This window comes from Scophthalmus maximus, chromosome 17, assembly GCF_022379125.1.
Source record: "Scophthalmus maximus strain ysfricsl-2021 chromosome 17, ASM2237912v1, whole genome shotgun sequence".
In the NCBI taxonomy this organism is placed as follows: Eukaryota; Metazoa; Chordata; class Actinopteri; order Pleuronectiformes; family Scophthalmidae; genus Scophthalmus; species Scophthalmus maximus.
This window is the reverse complement of record NC_061531.1, coordinates 6,869,167-6,887,373: the sequence shown is the minus strand read 5'-3', so window position 1 is coordinate 6,887,373 and position 18,207 is coordinate 6,869,167. Positions and strand designations below refer to the sequence as shown.

The window sequence follows — 18,207 nt, the reverse complement described above, 5'->3', positions numbered from 1 at the left end:
ATGGAGGGATCACATGATAAATTTTATGTGTCCTGCCATGTTGAATACAACAGGAAAAAAGAGAAAACAAAGGTCTGTAATATATTGGGTTGTTTTGTATGTAATATTTGAACCTGTAAATAATTAGGCTGTGGACCAAATGAATATAACGGATTGCATTTGCCTTTGAAATGTAGTGATGTAAATTTTAAAGTAGCATGAAATATTCAAGTAAAGATTACAGTACTTGGGTAAATGTGTTTAACTACATTTAACCACCGCTGTCTTGACCTTATTCCGAATGTAGTTCTTTAGAACTAAAACAGCTGCTACTGCTGTTCCCCAGAGGGCACTAATAGACACAGATTGACACACACACACACACACACACACACACACACACACACACACACACACATCAACCTCAAGAGAGTTAATGGTTTGTCTATAATAAGCCCATATTTTTCCAGCCTTACAAAGAATTAATAATGTATGTTTAAATGATTTTCATCGTGAATTTTCTAGCATTCCACTGACTCTAAGGGCAAATTGTGCTTTTTCAATATTTTCTTTCAATATTGCCTTCTTGATTTGTCTTCCTCTCACTCTCATGGCCTAATGAAATTTCTTCTTAGCCCTTATGTTTGGTATCCTTCTTTTTTTAAAATATTTTTGTGACAAAAAAACATCACACGTGTAAATGTGCGTGTGTGTACCTGTGTATGTGTGTGTGTGTGTGTGTGTGTGTGTGTGTACCTGTGTATGTGTGTTTGTGCGTATGTGTGTTTGTGTGTGTGTGTGTGTGTGTGTGTGTGTATGTGTGTGTGGGTGTGTGTGTTTATGCGTGCGTGCGTGTGCAGGCGTGTGTGTATGTTCCCAGACTGGGTTTGTCTCCATGATCGGAATTATCTAAGTAGCTGTGAACACAGTCAGCTGCTCAGGGGGCTCTTTGAAAAACACACACAACATTCACAGACACACTCACATGCACATGTGCACATATACAAACACACCCATAATCACTTCATCATGCCAACAGCTGTACATGGCCGTTCGGGAGGGATCAACTAATTTGTGTGCGAGAGTTTGTGTGCGACTGATATTGCTGCCACCTGTGGAGCGTTGAAAGAGCTGAACGTACACAAACCCATGTGGGAATTAGACACATGTAGTAGGAGAAGAGTGGACGGCTTCAATCAAAAAGATGAATGGCTTCGTGAAGTCATCACTTCCGTCTTCACACAGATCAACAGACACAAAAAAAATTGATATAAAGGTTAAAACTGCTCGTTTCCGTGAACGAGAGAAAGTTTGTATTAGTGAGCGTTCTGCAAGCTTTTTCGCCGCTTATGAGGATTTACTGTGCCCTGTAAACAGGCTGTTGAGAGAGTCCATTGTTCCAGCAGCTAATACTGCAGCCATGCAGCTAAACCCAGTGCAGCCAAAGAGCCAAATCCCTCGAGCCATTATCCCTGTCCACCCAGCTCTCCCCCAGCCTTTAACGGACTGCACCAGTGTTTTAGCCATACTTTACATTTCTGACAAGGGCAGATCGTGTTGGATGAAGTACTGTATTTACTTTAGTTTCGTGGAGCCAGCAATTTTTGAGTTGATTTCTGCAGGTCAAACTGCAGAGTGCTGCTACAAAGTCTTCATCACGTTGCAGTCGAGGGCTCGTAGGAAGCACCGACATCCAAGTTGAAGTTGAAGAAGTGGCTTTCTCTCACTGTCCAGAAGAACAGCACATCATGTAGATAATGAGATGGACCTTTTTCATTGAAAATGATTTGATGCTGATATATTACATTAAAATATGGTACAGTAATGATAAGTAAACTGTGCCCTGTGTGTGAAAACAAAACCAGTGAGTTCCCCAGTCATCCACATGCTGTCGGTCTCTGTTCCCACGAGTTGAGATTTTGGAGCAAACACACTTGTGGATAAATCTACAGTACCGAATAGTAAAATTATTATTAATTTATTTCATCACTCTGTACATATCAGCACCACGAGCCTGCAGTTCATAAAATGTCCTCATGGTCTTGTTTGATTTTTTTTTTTTTACGCTGTTTAGATCTTAAGGTGCAAAACCCTGCTGGACGAAACACTCTCTCTGTTTCCGACACACATTTCACTGCATTAATTGAAGAATTTTCAAATTAATTCACTCTGCAAGCAGCATCAGTAATGAATTCATGATAATGAAGTGCATTAGAAGAAAGAGTGTAGGGGGATCCACAGTTCTGCTTTAACCACTATTCATATTTTGGACTTCAGCAGGTAAATAATGGAAAAACGTAATAATAAGTGATAGTGCATGCAAAAACAGCAAGCACTTTAATATCAAGAGATTATTGATGACAACCACCACAATAGAATTCGTTGATTGTGGGAAATTGTGAGGATGAGAAAATTAAAAATAGTATAAATAGTGTAATAGTGTGAAAATCTTTGATTGAGGTCAGACAGGTGAATAGCCCTATCTTTAGGAGCATGACTTTTCCAGAGTAAATATCCAGGAGCTGATGATTTTAGAGAAGTCGCTGGGAGACTGCAGGAGAAAGCAGAAAACAGGAAGCGGCACGAGATTAAACAGCTGGCAGTGTGTAGTAATTTTTTGAAACGGAGAATGAGGGAAAAAATATACTTGGCATGAAATAAAATGTATTTCATTGTGGTCATGGGTTAGGGTTTCTTTTCCATCCTGTTGCATTTCACAGTTAAGTATAGTGCGATTGTACGTGTGTGTAATCCCCCAAAATAACGTAATGGATAAGGTCGATCAATAAAGGGGGAATTTCCACGAAAGTGGGATGGAGAGTCTAAAATAAAAGTAAAACTGGAGGCCTGGGGGGCTTTATCGGAAGAACCTGTCCTCTCGGGCGCGCCCACGCTTCCCGGACGCGAGCACGTAGCGGGGTTTTTTTCACGCGTTAAGAACATGACGTCAGTACGTGCTTGAGCCTGCCCGAAAATGTTCTCCCGTGTTGTTGGGTTTCGAAGGAGCGGCGGACTTTGCCGTGAAATAATACCTTTCCGCGCGTGAGGAGGGCACCGACGAGGCGCATGGTTGTGAACCGCGGTCGTCCGCGCTCCCGTTGAGTGGTGAAACTGCGTCCGCGGGCGACTCCGACGGGAAGTTTGTGTGATCGTTTCCTCCCGGAGTGATGTCGAATCCTGGGACTAGGAGGAACGGGTCCAGCATCAAAATCCGACTGACAGGTAAAAAAAAAAAAAAAGGAAAGCGCTTACGGTGCATGTTTGAACCGGAGCTCGGGCGGGTTCTCCTGCCCGGTTCCTTCCATTGTAAAAGGGCTTGTGTGTGTGTGTGTGTGTGTGTGTGTGTGTGTGTGTTCTAAGCAGACCGAGCGAGCCGCGGCGGAGCGGCTGGTGTCTGTCTCGACGCTGCCTTTAGCCCAAACATCCGGTTTTTGTGTGGCAAACACACAGAGGCTCGGGCGCTAGCCTGCTAGCCGAGGCGCTAACCGACTCGCCGAAAGCGACGGCGGAGAAGCAGCCCGCTGTCCCCGCGGGTCCCGCGGGTCGTGTCCGGCCGCTCGGCGGTGTCCCAGCCCCCTGGACGCGCCGACGCTCCGGGAGCCCCGCTCACAAACTTTATCCGATGCTAACGCTCTGCCCCCTGTTAGCTAACAGTAACACTGTAGTTAACGTTGACCGCTAACGCCTGCTAGCTTAACGTTACACCCAAAAAAAAATGTTGGGGGGGTGGGGTGTGGTGGGTGGGGGTGTTGTGACCACCACCAGCAGCAGCAGCAGCCGAGCACATCGCCTGACCCCGAATGTTCGGAACTCTGCACCAAGGATGGGAGCAGATGGAAATTGATCTATCGGAAGATGTGACATGCTAGCCTAGATTACCCGCGAGCATCGATTGGCTCTTCGCCGCTGTGCCAGCCGCAGCCAGACGAGCGTCTGCCTCGACGAACTGAACTTGTCCATTTGCCCGGAGAGGCTCGACACGTTTGCTCTCCGTCTCTCCGGGTCACAAGTGTTACCCTCGTTTTGGTTCGTTTTCTGGGGTCAGACGCTGCTCAGCGGGACACAGAAGGGTCTCCCTCCCCGGCTCTCCTCTCTCTCGTGCACACGCGCGCGCACACACACACACACACACACACACACACACACACACCATCTGACTCACATGCACAGCTGGAACAATGGTTTTGACTGTAGCTAATGTGACCCCACTGGGCATCCAGGGGCCTCCATTCAAATGGTAATGACCCCTCAGTGCCGCTGGGCTGGCGACTTGTCCTTCAGATTCATAACTGAGCAAAACACACACACACACACACACACAAACACACACACCAATTGTGTTTTGCTTGCTGGCAGACTTTATTCGGTTTCGTGTGGATCTGGGGGTTTGGAAGACGCAACCGGGTTCAAGATTCGGATGGATATGGTTTTGGGGTGAAAGTGCAGTCCCTAAAATGTTGTTCTCACATTCTTTCGCTCTTGCTTCCCCCTCATCTGAAACTCGCTTTCGAGAAAGCCGACGGAGGACACGCAGCCTTTGACAAAAGAAGGATTCATGGATCCGACACACCTCTTCACTTATCACGCCGTTTCGCTTATTTTCAGTTCATGTGGAGCTTGTGTTGGCAAGTATCACATGCGGTGTGTCTCAATTGGCCCGTAGCAGCAACGGGCTCCTGAGCCCCCAGCTCATGCCCTCTTAATACGACAAGGAAAACCTTCCCTGGAAAAATGTAATAAGATATAGTGTTAGATAGAAACATACAGCGAGGGGACAGAAGAACAGAACACTGCGGGAGGCGACATTCGAAAGAGAGATCAAGGAGCAACAGATTCAAAAGCTCTGAGAGTTAGAAAAAGAGAGAAAAGGAATCCAACATCTCTGATGTTGAGTAAGGTCTTAAAGAAAAACTTCAAAAAAAAGACTGGACCCAGTTTCTCAAATGTAATTATTTTCTGTTTTTCTTAGTTTTAGGTACGTTTTTTTTTTAATAAGTTGAAAATGTCTGTGCTCGGGTCTGTTGGCTAGACAAAACATGAAATATTCTAAGACGTCACCTTGGCCTGTGGGAATGTGTCGATTGTGGTCGTTTGATCATATTTTGTAGAGCAAACATCAATTGGACAATGAAAATATGTTGAACCCCCATTTAGAACGTGTGTGTGTGTGCGCGTGCGTGTGTGTGCGCGCGCGCGCGTGTGCGTGCATGTGTGTGTGTGTGTGTGTGTTTTAACCAGTCACCCATTATTTCAGCTTGGATACAACCAGGGGTTATTGCCCGTGACTTTGTCCCGCCCCCCCACAGGTATGAGTGGAATTCTAATTGGGCAAGGAATGTGTGGTGGGCCAATGGAAGTGCAATGCTGCCTGGCTGGCCAGCACTCTGTTTAGTCTGTCAGAGGAGAGGGGTTGTTTGGCCTACATCAGAAAAAGCCTTGTGTGACTGTGGCGGGGGCACAGAGACAAAAAGCAGGCAAGTTTGACATTGGTTCAGGTTTAAGAGATTGGCTCGTGTTTGTGTAGACGTGTTTTAGCCAACTGAGAGGTTCTTGTTGTGTCTTTCTGCCTCCGCCCTCAGTTCTTGGGGATAAGATGAAAACAGCTGAAGGCGAGGCAGTTTGTGTAAAAGAAAGGGTTCTCATTATCCTTCGCTGATGTGCTCAAGTGAGATGTGTATTAGGCTTTATGGGGAATCACTTCCTGAAATGAATCTAAATACGTATAATGGCACCGAATGTTCAATCAGAGTATTAGTTCTGTTTATGTACTCTATGACATGGTGTAGGGACGTGGTCACAACAATGCAAAATGCAGGAAACAAGTGGGTCAAAAAGTGTGGGGGGGGGGGGGGCATTTGTGTTTGGAAAATAAATAGTCTTTGTTGTGAAAATTGCATTTGAATGAATGAGAGAATCAGTGATTTACCAGGATTATGTTAATTTGCTCATGGAAGCAACACGTGCGGCTTGAGGTTTTTGTGCCCGGTAGTTGGATTGAACGCCGACTTGTCCAGGCGCCAACACAGGGCAACGTCGGGACAGCAGGGAGGGGAGGGGGAGAGAGAGCTGGAAAGAGGGCAGAGAAGTGGGACAGCGAGGAATAACTAAAGAAAAAAAACTGAATGAAAGAGAAAAAGAAACGGTTATACAGGAAATGGCATTGTTGTCAATGTCACGTGGGTGTCTACTTCACTTGTAAATCTGTTAGTCGGCTCGATGAGGGTTTTAGCATTCATGTTTTACTCGATCTGACTTCACGATTATCAATCTCAACGTGCAAAACCTCGGCCTCTTTGCCAAAGCGCTTGACCATTATCTTTGATTTAAAAAGTTTTGATGAACCTCTACGCTTCTAGGGGTTTATTGGTTCTTGTCTTTTACCTGGAGAATATCAAGTGTCCCCCTTGGTTAAGATGAAAATGTAGACAAAGCTAAACTGCAAACCCTTTTTTTTGAGAGATGGTTAATTGTGTTACAAACATGTTGTGCCTCCAAATTGCTAGAGGAGCTGTGAACCTGGTACAGAAGTAACTTGGTTTTTTATATTATTATTATCTCCCTTGAATTGTTCTGCTTGTTCACACAAGATTGGATGAATAAAATTTGTCCCCTGCACTGCCTCTCCCCAGCTGTCAGATTTTTTACGTTTTTTTTTAGAGGGAACATAAATGCCGAAAAAGAAAGCTGCAGCGGGGGAAATTGAGATCCAGCTGAAGTGTGTGTGTGTGTGTGTGTGTGTGTGTGTGTGTGTGTGTGTGTGTGTGTGTGTGTGTGTGTGTGTGTGTGTGTGTGTGTGTGTGTGTGTGTGTGTGTGTGTGTGTGTGTGTGTGTGTGTGTGTGTGTGTGTGTGTGTGTGTGTGTGTGTGTGTGTGTGTGTGTGTGTGTGTGTGTGTGTGTGTGTGTGTGTGTGCGCGCCTTTACCAGCCATGACCTTGGCAGAATGAGGAATTTCCTGAGATGCAGAGAAAGGGCCTGTCACACATTCAATGCCACAGAAGAGCTGGTCAAGAGGCGGTAAAAAGAGAGAGGGTGAGAGTAGGGGTGTCTCTTGTCTCTGGCAAGAGATTGGAGGGTGAGAGGGGAGGAGAGCACCGGAGTGACAGTGACAGAGAAAGTCCTCTCCTGCGAGTCTGGAAGAGGAGGCAGGGGGCGAGCTGGAAACTTGATTCTCTCCCCCTGTCGCTGTGCTTCTTTCATTGTGTCTGTGTAGAAAAGATGAGGTCTCGCCGTGGAATGTATGAGTCAGGGGGAGCGGGAGGAGGAGGAGGAGGAATCAAAGGGGATGATGAGGAAGAGGGAAGGATATCCTGCAGCCATTCTCCATAGGTTAATCACAGGAAATAGACCCGGCTACACCAGACACATATACACCACCACGGTCACCACATCCTTAACCACCAGCTGACTGACTCACTTCCTCTTTAGGCGTCTAGGCCAAACCGATTCATGCCAGATTTTAATTGGACCTTAAAGCTGTGATTACGTGCTAAGGTTGTGTAGATCGAGAGATTGCTTTTGTCCTTCTGAGCCAAGACAGCAACACACTGCCTGCTCAATTATTATAAGTTGTAATTAAGGCTGCAATCAACAGTTCATATCATTATTAATTAATAATTCCAAAGATTACTTTATTGATTAATCTGGTAATGATTTTGTCTACAAAATGTCAGAAAACTGCTAATTATAATTTTCCAGAGCCCTGGTTGATGTATTCAGATATCATATCATATTCAATCATCAGTTTAAAACTCGTATTCAATTTGCAATAACTGAACAGAGAAAATTAGTAAATCCTCACATTTCAGGAAGCTGGAACCAGCTCAAGTTTTGGCATTTTGGCTTGAAAATGAGCAAATTATTTGAACAATAGACAAATTGATTAGGCGACTTGATTAGATACTAATAGGAGGGAACGGAACCATCAAAAATTATCCCACTGAATACAGGTGACTGACATGATATAGTTCATGTTCCACCTCAATGAACTGATGTGCTCTCATTGTCTTATTTTGAAGGAAACATCACACTCACAAAACATAATAGTTATGTCTAATTATCAGTCAATGCTAGTTCATGAATGTTACCTGTTATAGTTTAAAGGGAAGTTGATTCCTCTCAGAGCGGACTGGTGGTGAAGGGGTTTAAGTTACTGACCAATAAATCACAACAGCCTTTAAAGATCAGTCTGTCGGAGTCAGAAATATCTTTGATTTGATTCCCCAGACATGGTCGTCAGCATGTGCTTCCATCTCTAATCATTTTGTTTCCCCGGGCAGGACTTGAAGCCCTCGCAATCATTTTAATCAGGCACTGAAGTGTTGCCTTTTCATATTTAGGGTTGCCAGGGGGCTTTGTCATCTCCTCTCGACTCTTGTTTTAAGAAGAGGTACATGTTTGCATACATATACATTTGACCATATAGTTTTCCAACAACGCGCTTGAATGCAAATATCCAGAATTGGCCGGTGAGATCTGTGTCACCATTTGTTGTAGTCGCCTTCGCGCTCTCTGAGTGCATTACATCAGCCATGATTACTAACAAGCAGCTTGTTTTTGTACCATGGCCACTCTGCCCCATAATCAAGACTTGTTGTTGTGACAGACTGGACATGAGTGTGTTTCAAAAAATTAGCTTATTGTGGTTCAGCCGTCTGTTGTTGTGGTTTTTTTTAATGTTATAGTAGAGTTAACCTAGAGTGACATATCCCCACTGTTGCACTGTACAGACTGTCTGTCAAACACACACACAAACACACACACACAACTAAATACTTAGCACAGACTTACAAATTCACATTTTCTTGGTCAGAGCTGCTCTCTGAATCCACAAAGATGATGTGGCAGAGAAGGCAATCTGCCACTCTCACTGTGTGTGTGTGTTGTGTGTGTGTGTGTGTGTGTGTGTGTGTGTGTGTGTGTGTGTGTGTGTGTGTGTGTGTGTGTGTGTGTGTGTGTGTGTGTGTGTGTGTGTGTGTGTGTGTGTGTGTGTGTGTGTGTGTGTGTGTGTGTGTGTGTGTGTGTGTGTGTGTGTGTGTGTGTGTGTGTGTGTGTGTGTGTGTGTCCTCTGACACTAGCCTATACTTTACTGCTCACTCTGTCTGCATGTCACATAAGTTTCCCTGCTCATTACCATCCTCTGGCATTCATATATTATCCGAGCCAACGTTCTTCCCCCTCAGATGTGTTCTTTATCTGCACCAGCACCCATTCGCAGCAGCCTACACACACTGAGATAATTTCCATATTTGTGTATGTGGCATTTTGTTCATAATGATTTCTTTTTTGTTTTGCAGTACTATGTGCCAAGAACCTTGCAAAGAAAGACTTCTTTCGTAAGTACCTCAGCTGTGCTCATTTCATGTGCATGAATCTGACTTTATGATGATTGGTAATGGTGATGAGATACTGTGTTTGCGTGTGTGCGGGTCATCAAATGAGACACTGTACAAATTGACATCGGTGTTGCCAGTTGCTGTGCTACGATCGTGCTATGCCTTCCCATGGCTCCCTCACTGCAGGGAGGATAAATGTTGACCTGTGATAGCACCACAATAAGAACTTGGCTTGCACTGCCTGAGTAGACTGCAGTGGTCGGCACACAATCAGACATTTGTTCACGTTCTCAAAGCGTCTGAAGCGTCTTTATTTGGCTGTCGATCCACCCAAAACCCACATGAATCAGTGTCTTCATTTCCACCATTGATTAAACTGTGCACGTCGGGCGCTGTTCACATTTTCATGTGTTATCACTGGGTCAGAGTACTGCAAAGTGTGGGCCAGTCTCAGAAAGATGATCAAATTCATCCGAATGTGCGCAGTAATAGAGTCAGCCTTTGTCGTGAGGAGTGTTACGTGCCACACCCTTATCTGCGATTTATGTCATGCATGCTAACAATTGAATCGTGTGCACACAGGTCTGCCAGATCCATTTGCCAAAGTTGTGGTGGACGGATCGGGTCAATGCCACTCGACGGACACAGTCAAGAGCACACTGGATCCCAAATGGAATCAGCACTATGACCTGTGAGTCTCTTGTTCACTGTTGGTTTTCTTTGAGATGTTACACACAGTTACAGATGTGTAGCTCTATTTTCTACATAAGTCAATGTTTACAGATGTGCTCATATCAAAAAAGTGTTCCTTTTTATTGATTCAGCATTTTATTTTAAAAGTGAAGACATTAAAACTTGCCGACGTCTCTCTCTTTCAGCTACATCGGAAAGACAGACTCCATCACCATCAGTATATGGAACCACAAAAAGATCCATAAAAGACAGGGGGCAGGCTTCCTGGGCTGCATACGACTTCTTTCCAATGCCATCAGCAGGCTAAAAGACACAGGATGCAAGTCTTAACTTTTTTTTCTGTCCCTCTGATTTTTATCCGTTACAGCATTTATTTAGTAAAGTTGTGTCAGGTCTGAAATTAAACAAAGCAAGATCTTTGTTTTAATAAATTTCCTTTCCTCTCTCTCTCTCCAGACCAGCGTCTAGATCTATGTAAGCTCAACCCCTCAGACAGCGACGCGGTGCGGGGGCAGATTGTCGGTAAGCCCGGACACACAGATACACAATCTGTTTTCTCCCGCTTCGTGTCACTTAACTCTCGCCCTGTTTATGTGCCTCCCCCTCTCTCTGTCACACACAACTGCTGACTGTCATCACCCTGACCTTTACCACCTGCTTGTGTCCAGTGAGTTTGCAGACGCGCGACCGCATTGGCAGCGGCGGCCCCGTGGTGGACTGCAGAGGACTGCTGGAAAATGATGGGTGAGTGCACGGGAGCAGTTATACAAAACAATTAGTTATCGTCACAGTATAATACATTTTTAAATATGTTTCATAAAGTTTTGTTTTAACGGTTGAAAACAGAATAGAATTCAGCTAATTTCAAAATACTTGATATTTTCACGGGAGGGTTTAAGAAGATTCTTTGAAAAGATAGTACCACGTTTAGCTCAACGTGTGTGTGCGTGTGTGTGTAGGCCTGTGTTTGAGGGATGTTTCAGTGAGGAGCCACTGCCCTATTCTGACCCTACTGGTGCGGCGGGGGGTGGCAACTGCCGGCTTGACTCGCCCAGTCAGGAGAGCCGTCTTCAGACCCAGCGAATCAGAGGGCAGGACTCCAGAGGCCATGGCCACACCCCTCAGAACAGACCTCACGGGCACCAACCGCCTGATCTACCAGAAGGATATGGTCCGTCTAACACTTCTGATCAACTCTTGTTGTTGCTCTCGATATCTCACCTAAATGTCCCGTGTCGACTTTATAAAGTCATGTAACCTCTTTCATTGTTTTTCTCAATAAAACAGAGCAGCGAACAACGGTGCAGGGCCAGGTGTACTTCCTCCACACGCAGACGGGCGTCAGCACCTGGCATGACCCTCGGATACCACGGTACTGCTACACCCCACATCACCTACGTTTAGTCAAAGCACAACCCAAAATGAAATGGCCTTAGAATAAACCCTGCTGAGAAACTAGGTCATTTCAGCAGCAGATGATAAGGCTGTATTAACAGTATCATCTTTGTCATGCTATGTCGTTGAAATGATCATTCTATATTTGTGACTGGGAACTGTCACGTATAAGTCGAGGTGTAGATTTAGAAATGTATGAAAGTGTGTCCTTAGCATCACCTTGAGTCAAAATGCTTTAAACCAACAGAATAAGGGACATATCTGTTCTGGGTTTAGGTTAGTATGACGGGTTAAGGACACAGCATTATAAAAGCTAAAGAGAAGTGTGGTTATAGCCTCAGTCCTGTTTTTTGTCACTGGTGCAGGGACCTGGCCAGTGTGAGCTGCGAGGAGCTGGGTCCATTGCCAGTGGGCTGGGAAGTCCGAAGCACTGTGTCTGGCCGGATCTACTTTGTGGACCACAACAACCGAACCACACAGTTCACAGACCCACGCCTACACACCATTATCAGGTATAGGAATGCAGACACTCAAACTGGGTGTCAGACATCCCCGACACAAAGAGTGGTTTCACTTACTTCTTGCTTTCAACTAATCTGTTGCTAATGCTGGGCTCGGACTTGATATGAAATTGACCTGCTAACAGTCATCAGCCCTGTTAATGTCGCTGAATGGTGTGATTTACAGAAATGTGGGTTTGCAGTGGCTTAAGCTGCGCCAGGCAAATGCCCAGTGTGTAATCCAGTTTGCCTTTGCTGTCTTTCTTTTAACCTTTCTCTAATTCCTCCTTCTCCTCATCTTGTCTCTTCCAATGCTTCTCCCCACCCCCAGCCAGCAATCCCAAGCAAAGGAATCCTCCCAAACCACCCAGATGGATGTGGGGGGCGATGACGGGGGAGGCGGAGGAGTCGGCGGCGGCAGTGGTGGAGGAGATGGCGATGTGGCAGCACGCTACGAGAGAGACCTGGTCCATAAGTTGAAGCTGCTCCGGCATGAACTGTCCTTGCAGCAGCCTCAAGCGGGACACTGTCGCATAGAGGTGTCCCGAGAGGAGATCTTCGAGGTGGGTGTAGCCGCAAAGGAACAAAAATGAAGAGGTTGTGAAAGAACCAGCTGACTCTCTGACACATGCAGACAGATGGGACAGTTTACAGAGCTGATAGATTCTGTAAAAGTTTTCATCAATACGTGTATATACACAATCACACTCCACTCACAACAAACCATTTATTCAGTTCTTTTCTCACACAAAAGCAGCACTGAACAGTTGAACACAACATCACTGATCTGAAGAGCTGTGTCGGAAATCACTTAATGTTTCTCTTGCCTGTGCGTGTGTGTCGGATATGTGTTAATGTTGTGTGTGCGTTTGTTTAGGAGTCATATCGGCAGATAATGAAGATGAGGCCCAAAGACCTGAAGAAGCGTCTCATGGTGAAGTTCAGGGGAGAGGAGGGCCTGGACTATGGTGGGGTGGCCAGGTAATACATATTCACACCTCTGAATGGCATTCATAGATCTGGCTGTACATCTGAACAGATTAAATATTGATACAGATGAGGGCCGTAAATAAATAGTTTCTATCCTTGTATACATGTGCTTAAATGTTGAATACCATCACATCATCCATGTTTTCTGTGAAATTCAAAAATATTTCATCAATAGGAAATGCCTACTTCCTCGTGAAAAATAGGGAATACGTTTCTCTAGTAACAGAGGAACACAATTTTGAGTGTTGCGTAAGACATAATCAGAGCTGTTGCTGAGCCTCCATAGTGTGTTTGGGTGGGGGGAGATCAGACGTACGGCAACTTTTGATGGTAAATCTTTAACTCTAGCTCTATGGTTAGTACTCACGGAATTGATCTTTTAATTTATTAATCTTTTAAGCAAGCCTCTTTAAGCTTGGCTTCAGTTTGGCTTGAAGTGCGTTTATCGACATCGGTCGAGTTGAGTGTTCAAAGTGTGCCCCCTCAGATGCTGAAGTTGTGTGGGTAAGGCCAAGTTCACACTACACAACGACTTGCTGACTTTATCGGTGGTCTTGCATCCCCCGACTAGTATGCCTGGTCTCAGAGAAGCAAAAAAAAGAAAGAAAAAGAGCTGTGCCCTCTGTGTTCGGTCGCACCCATGTGGCCCTGGTGCGGTTTAACCGGAACGGTGCAATCTTTTATCCCTTTCACCTAGTCCGCAGCCTGGACGTCTCGGTGTCTCCCTCCTCCCCTCCCCTCCAAGCGTCGCACCTCGCCAGCCTGTTCCGAGGGCTTGACGGACCTGATGTTGGAGTGCGCTTGCGGAGGCATTAGAGTCCAGCAGCATTAGTTATGTTTGGGGTGGTGCTGAAATATCATAATTTTACTTATTTAGCAGGCGTTGAGGGTCATAGGTGTGTTCACACTGTCCACCTTTTTTTACATTAAAACCTATGGAAAGCCAGCGCATGGCAGAAAAAAGTGGCCGCTCTAGGTAGAAAAAAGGTAGAACAAAAATTGGGGCTTTAATCCCTGCGCTTTTTTCAATTTTTAGTTGTTACAGAGACTGCTTGGCATAGTCTCATGTTATTTCAGTTTCCTGTTTGGACAACATTTGTTAATTGTGTGGTGTTTGTTTGTAGGGAGTGGCTGTACCTGCTGTGTCATGAAATGTTGAACCCCTATTACGGCCTGTTCCAGTACTCCACAGACAATATCTACACACTTCAGATCAACCCCGACTCCTCCATCAACCCCGTGAGTTCACACATACACACAAAGCACTACGCATATGAACTATACAAGAGGGACCCTCTCTGACTCTGTCTGCCTGTGTGTCTCCCTTCTTTCAGGACCACCTCTCATATTTCCACTTTGTGGGTCGTGTGATGGGCCTTGCAGTTTTCCATGGTCACTACATCAACGGGAGCTTCACGCTGCCTTTCTACAAACAGCTGCTAGGCAAACCCATCCAGCTCAACGACCTGGAGACCACCGACCCGGAGCTGCACAAGAGCCTCGTCTGGATATTGTGGGCACATTCACCTGCACAAAGTCAAATCTCTGTTCTTCACTGTCCCCTTTTGGACAAAGATAGATGTACTCTTTCAGTGTTATTTACTCTTATATTTTCTCACGCAGAGAGAACGACATCACTTCAGTCCTCGACCACACATTCTGCGTGGAGCACAATGCCTTTGGAAAGTTTTTACAACACGAGCTCAAACCTAATGGACGGAATATTTCCGTCACTGAGGACAACAAGAAAGAATATGTGAGGTAAGAGCGATGAGACAGATGTGTTTTATCTTCTTTCTTTTTTTCAGGCTGATGTCCAAACTTTGCCCCAGATACAGAGTGTAAACAACATAAGGGCTATGGCGCAGAATATTTTTGGCCAGTTTATTACAGTATATTTGTTTGGCTCACATCATTTGTGTTTGTTTTTCAGACTTTATGTAAACTGGAGGTTTATGAGAGGAATTGAAGCTCAGTTTCTGGCTCTCCAGAAGGGATTCAGTGAGCTCATCCCCCAGCATCTCCTCAAACCTTTTGACCATAAAGAACTTGAGGTACACGTGCTGTCTGTGAACAATGCTAGTCATCATAATGAACCAAGAAATTATGAAATTCTGTGTATTTTAATGTTAATATTGGTAATCTCAGTCTTTGTTATTTTGAATTTTTGGCCACACAAAGGAGAACGGTGTCAACGGTTTGTAGTTCATGTAGTCTTAATTCATCATCTATTCTTCTCCCCCCCTCGTCCAGCTGATCATCGGTGGCCTGGGGAAGATCGACCTTGCAGACTGGAAGACAAACACCCGGCTGAAGCACTGCACAAGTGAAAGCAACGTGGTGCGGTGGTTCTGGCAGGCGGTGGAGGCCTTCAGTGAGGAGAGAAGAGGACGCCTGCTGCAGTTTGTCACAGGCTCCACCAGGGTCCCACTACAGGGTTTCAAAGCACTGCAGGGTGGGTCAGGCATTGGCTCAGAGGCCACACACACAACACACAAATTTGTTATAGTGTAATTTTATAATTTGATCTTAATATTGAATCGGTTAAGTTTAAACTGTTGTAGCTATGTTAATTATGAGAGGTCTTGCTGATTAGTGTTTCTACCCCCAATTCAAACTCTAGTCAGTCATTTTGAGTATGTGCTGTATACATATATAACTATATGACTGTATAATGTTTATACAGTTTTACACTCACACGTTGCAGCTGCACATTGTACATTTAACCCACAGAAAAATTCTGCGAAACTGATTAGTTTAAAACATGTTGGTAATGAAAGGCTATGTTAAAAAAATATACTCTGCATGATCACTAGTTTCCTTGATGGTGTCTGATTGTTGTTTGTTTAGTTGAGTGTCCCATTGTGTCTGTATCCATCAGCAGAGAGGCACGTTAGTGTTGTAAATGGTAGTTGAGGTCAGGAGTTTCACAGCTTCCCTTCCTGCCCCAACATGAACAAAATGCTGCCATTCATTTCGAACACACAATTTGCAGTTGCAGCTACTTAAAATACATTTGCAGGCCAGTGAAAAGAGATAATTCTACCATTACCAGTTAACTAAGACGTGTTGTTGTTTTTGAATACTGCGTGATGCCCTGTGTACCAGAGTAGAGCAGTGATAACTAGAATGTATGTGTGTAAGGCTCTACAGGTTCTGCAGGACCAAGGCTCTTTACCATCCATTTGATAGATGCCAACACAGACAACCTGCCCAAGGCTCATACGTGGTAAGGAAACACAAGGGAAAAGATTAACACTCTTCATATATCTGCCTTTGTGGCAGGCCCGTAGTCACTAGCTCTTTTTCCTCTGTCTCTAGTTTTAACAGGATAGACATCCCACCCTACGAGTCTTACGAGAAACTTTATGAGAAACTGCTGACGGCTGTGGAGGAGACCTGCGGCTTCGCCGTGGAGTGACGGATCCCCGACCAAAACCAACATACAAAGTTACACTTGTGCTTGCACACGACTCTTTGACATTTTTACATGTGCACACTCATCAACAGAATATCGAGTATACAAAGAGTATACAGAGCAGCCGAGCATCACCGAGAACACAGTCTCTGGCCACCTCTTCACCACCGAACTGTTGGGGGTTTAAACGAGGAAGCACAGTAGGAGTGGGATGGGGTGGGGGGGTATTTTAAAATTTTTCAGATGTTTTGAAGAAGCATTTTTATCCTTCAGTTTTAACAAGCTATGATGTCATTCTTCAGAATGTTTAACCGCCACCGTCGCGCTTGAGTCTCCGGACAGAATCGGCCACAACCATGTTATGAGCCTGCGAACAAGAGATGTTGAGATTCGACGTGTGAACAACAAGGTGGAGACTGATTGTCCTACTGTCTGACAAGTTGATTGATCGACTAATATTCATGCTTCATGTTTAACCACTGTCGTGTGTGTGTGTGTGTGTGTGTGTGTGTGTGTGTGTGTGTGTGTGTGTGTGTGTGTGTGTGTGTGTGTGTGTGTGTGTGTGTGTGTGTGTGTGTGTGTGTGTGTGTGTGTGTGTGTGTGTGTGTGTGTGTGTGTGTGTGTGTGTGTGTGTGTGTGTGTGGCATGGCACCCAGTTACGCAGTTTAAAAAAAAAAAAAGAAAAGGAAAAAAAAAAAGATCAAATGAGCCTGCTCCTCTTGTCTGGTAAATTTTTGTCTCCTCTGTTTGTATCTGCGACCACTCTGATCCACTCTGATATTTTATTATTTATTACTAAGTGATTACCGACCAAGCTGCTATGTGCTCTACAAAGAGCAGACACTAATCTCTTCATCACCCCCTCGACCAGAGTCGAAGGGTCAATTCACTTGCAATTCAAGTAATCCACAAAGTGGGTTTTATTGAATTTCGTTACATTTTTTTTTTTAACATTCATATTATTGCGGTGAAATACTCTTGTCATTGTATGGAAACTGTTAGTGTTTTGGTGTTGAAAATACCATGTTACATTTATTGAAGTGAAAGGGAGTTACTTTCCCAGCCCTCATTTTAAAATCTAACTCTGCTGACGTCAAGGAGCGGGCCCGAGGGCAAGGCCTGGATGTTTTTCAGAATGAGCCACGAGGATGGAGAGAAGGAGTCGGCTTCAGGAATTCTTCGGTTGTATGTGACATGTATAATAAAATCTCATAAGCCTTTCATACATGTTTCATCATCCATTTCACCAACCTTTTTTGGCTTCTTTGTGGCCCTGATTTTCTCTCTGCCCTTCTCTCTTTTTGTCAGTAGTCTGAATGTTAGGAAAAGCATTCATCCTCTTCACGACCATCATGAATGAACAAAGTCTCTTTACAGTCAGTAATTCTCCATAGAAGTGAATGGAATCAAAAACCTAAATGTTGAGCGCATCGTGTGGAAAAACATTGAAATCTGTCGTAGATTGAAGCGTGAAGCCTGTTCAGCAGTATCATTTCAGTCTGGGTTTTTTTAGGTTCTGAGTTCACTGTGTAATGGATGCAAGAGTATTGTAACTTACTATGTACTAAACATTTATGAAAAATACAATGTAAATAAGATTATATTAAAAGAAATTAAATTGAAAGTACATGCCTTGTGTTATGGTGCATTATTATTATTTTTTTGTCCATGTATGTTAGGGCTGCAACTTCTAAGCATTTTCAATATTGATTTATCTCTGTATTTTCTTGATACATTTTTTGGGGGGAATAACATTTAATTTAATCAACATAGCTGTTGATTGGTTTTCTGTGGAGTGATGAATCATTGCAGCTCTTGAAACCACAAATATTAGCTGTATATTAATGATTTGTAAAGACCTGAAAGCATTGAGGTTTTCGTGCCTGGTATGATTTACATT

The 18,207-nt window shown here is 44.4% G+C and overlaps 1 protein-coding gene across 2 annotated transcripts; it reads left to right on the top strand.

Moving 5' to 3' along the window:
- The first annotated feature begins 2,917 nt into the window (after positions 1-2,917).
- On the top strand, positions 2,918-17,934 carry smurf1 (SMAD specific E3 ubiquitin protein ligase 1). Of its 2 annotated transcripts, none has more exons than XM_035616011.2 (18): positions 2,918-3,201; positions 9,273-9,311; positions 9,894-10,002; positions 10,190-10,323; positions 10,461-10,526; positions 10,673-10,748; positions 10,964-11,175; positions 11,292-11,376; positions 11,765-11,911; positions 12,231-12,462; positions 12,777-12,880; positions 14,014-14,128; positions 14,224-14,402; positions 14,513-14,650; positions 14,823-14,943; positions 15,143-15,344; positions 16,043-16,118; positions 16,211-17,934. In XM_035616011.2, the coding sequence occupies exons 1-18, from the start codon at positions 3,147-3,149 to the stop codon at positions 16,308-16,310; spliced, it is 2,190 nt and encodes a 729-aa protein (XP_035471904.2). In that variant the 5' UTR covers positions 2,918-3,146; the 3' UTR covers positions 16,311-17,934. The 2 variants fall into 2 exon arrangements, with proteins under 2 accessions (XP_035471904.2, XP_035471903.2); XM_035616010.2 differs by having other exon boundaries at positions 16,034-16,118.
- The last annotated feature ends 273 nt before the right edge of the window (positions 17,935-18,207 follow it).

What these genes read in the sequence shown, in the direction of transcription:
- smurf1 (XM_035616010.2), top strand. Translation starts at nt 3,147, where the DNA reads ATGTCGAATCCTGGGACTAGGAGGAACGGGTCCAGCATCAAAATCCGA. An exon ending in GGTGCGGGGGCAGATTGTCG is followed by an intron (nt 10,527 to 10,672) that starts GTAAGCCCGGAC and finishes GCTTGTGTCCAG; the next exon opens with TGAGTTTGCAGACGCGCGAC. An exon ending in GACTATGGTGGGGTGGCCAG is followed by an intron (nt 12,881 to 14,013) that starts GTAATACATATT and finishes GTTTGTTTGTAG; the next exon opens with GGAGTGGCTGTACCTGCTGT.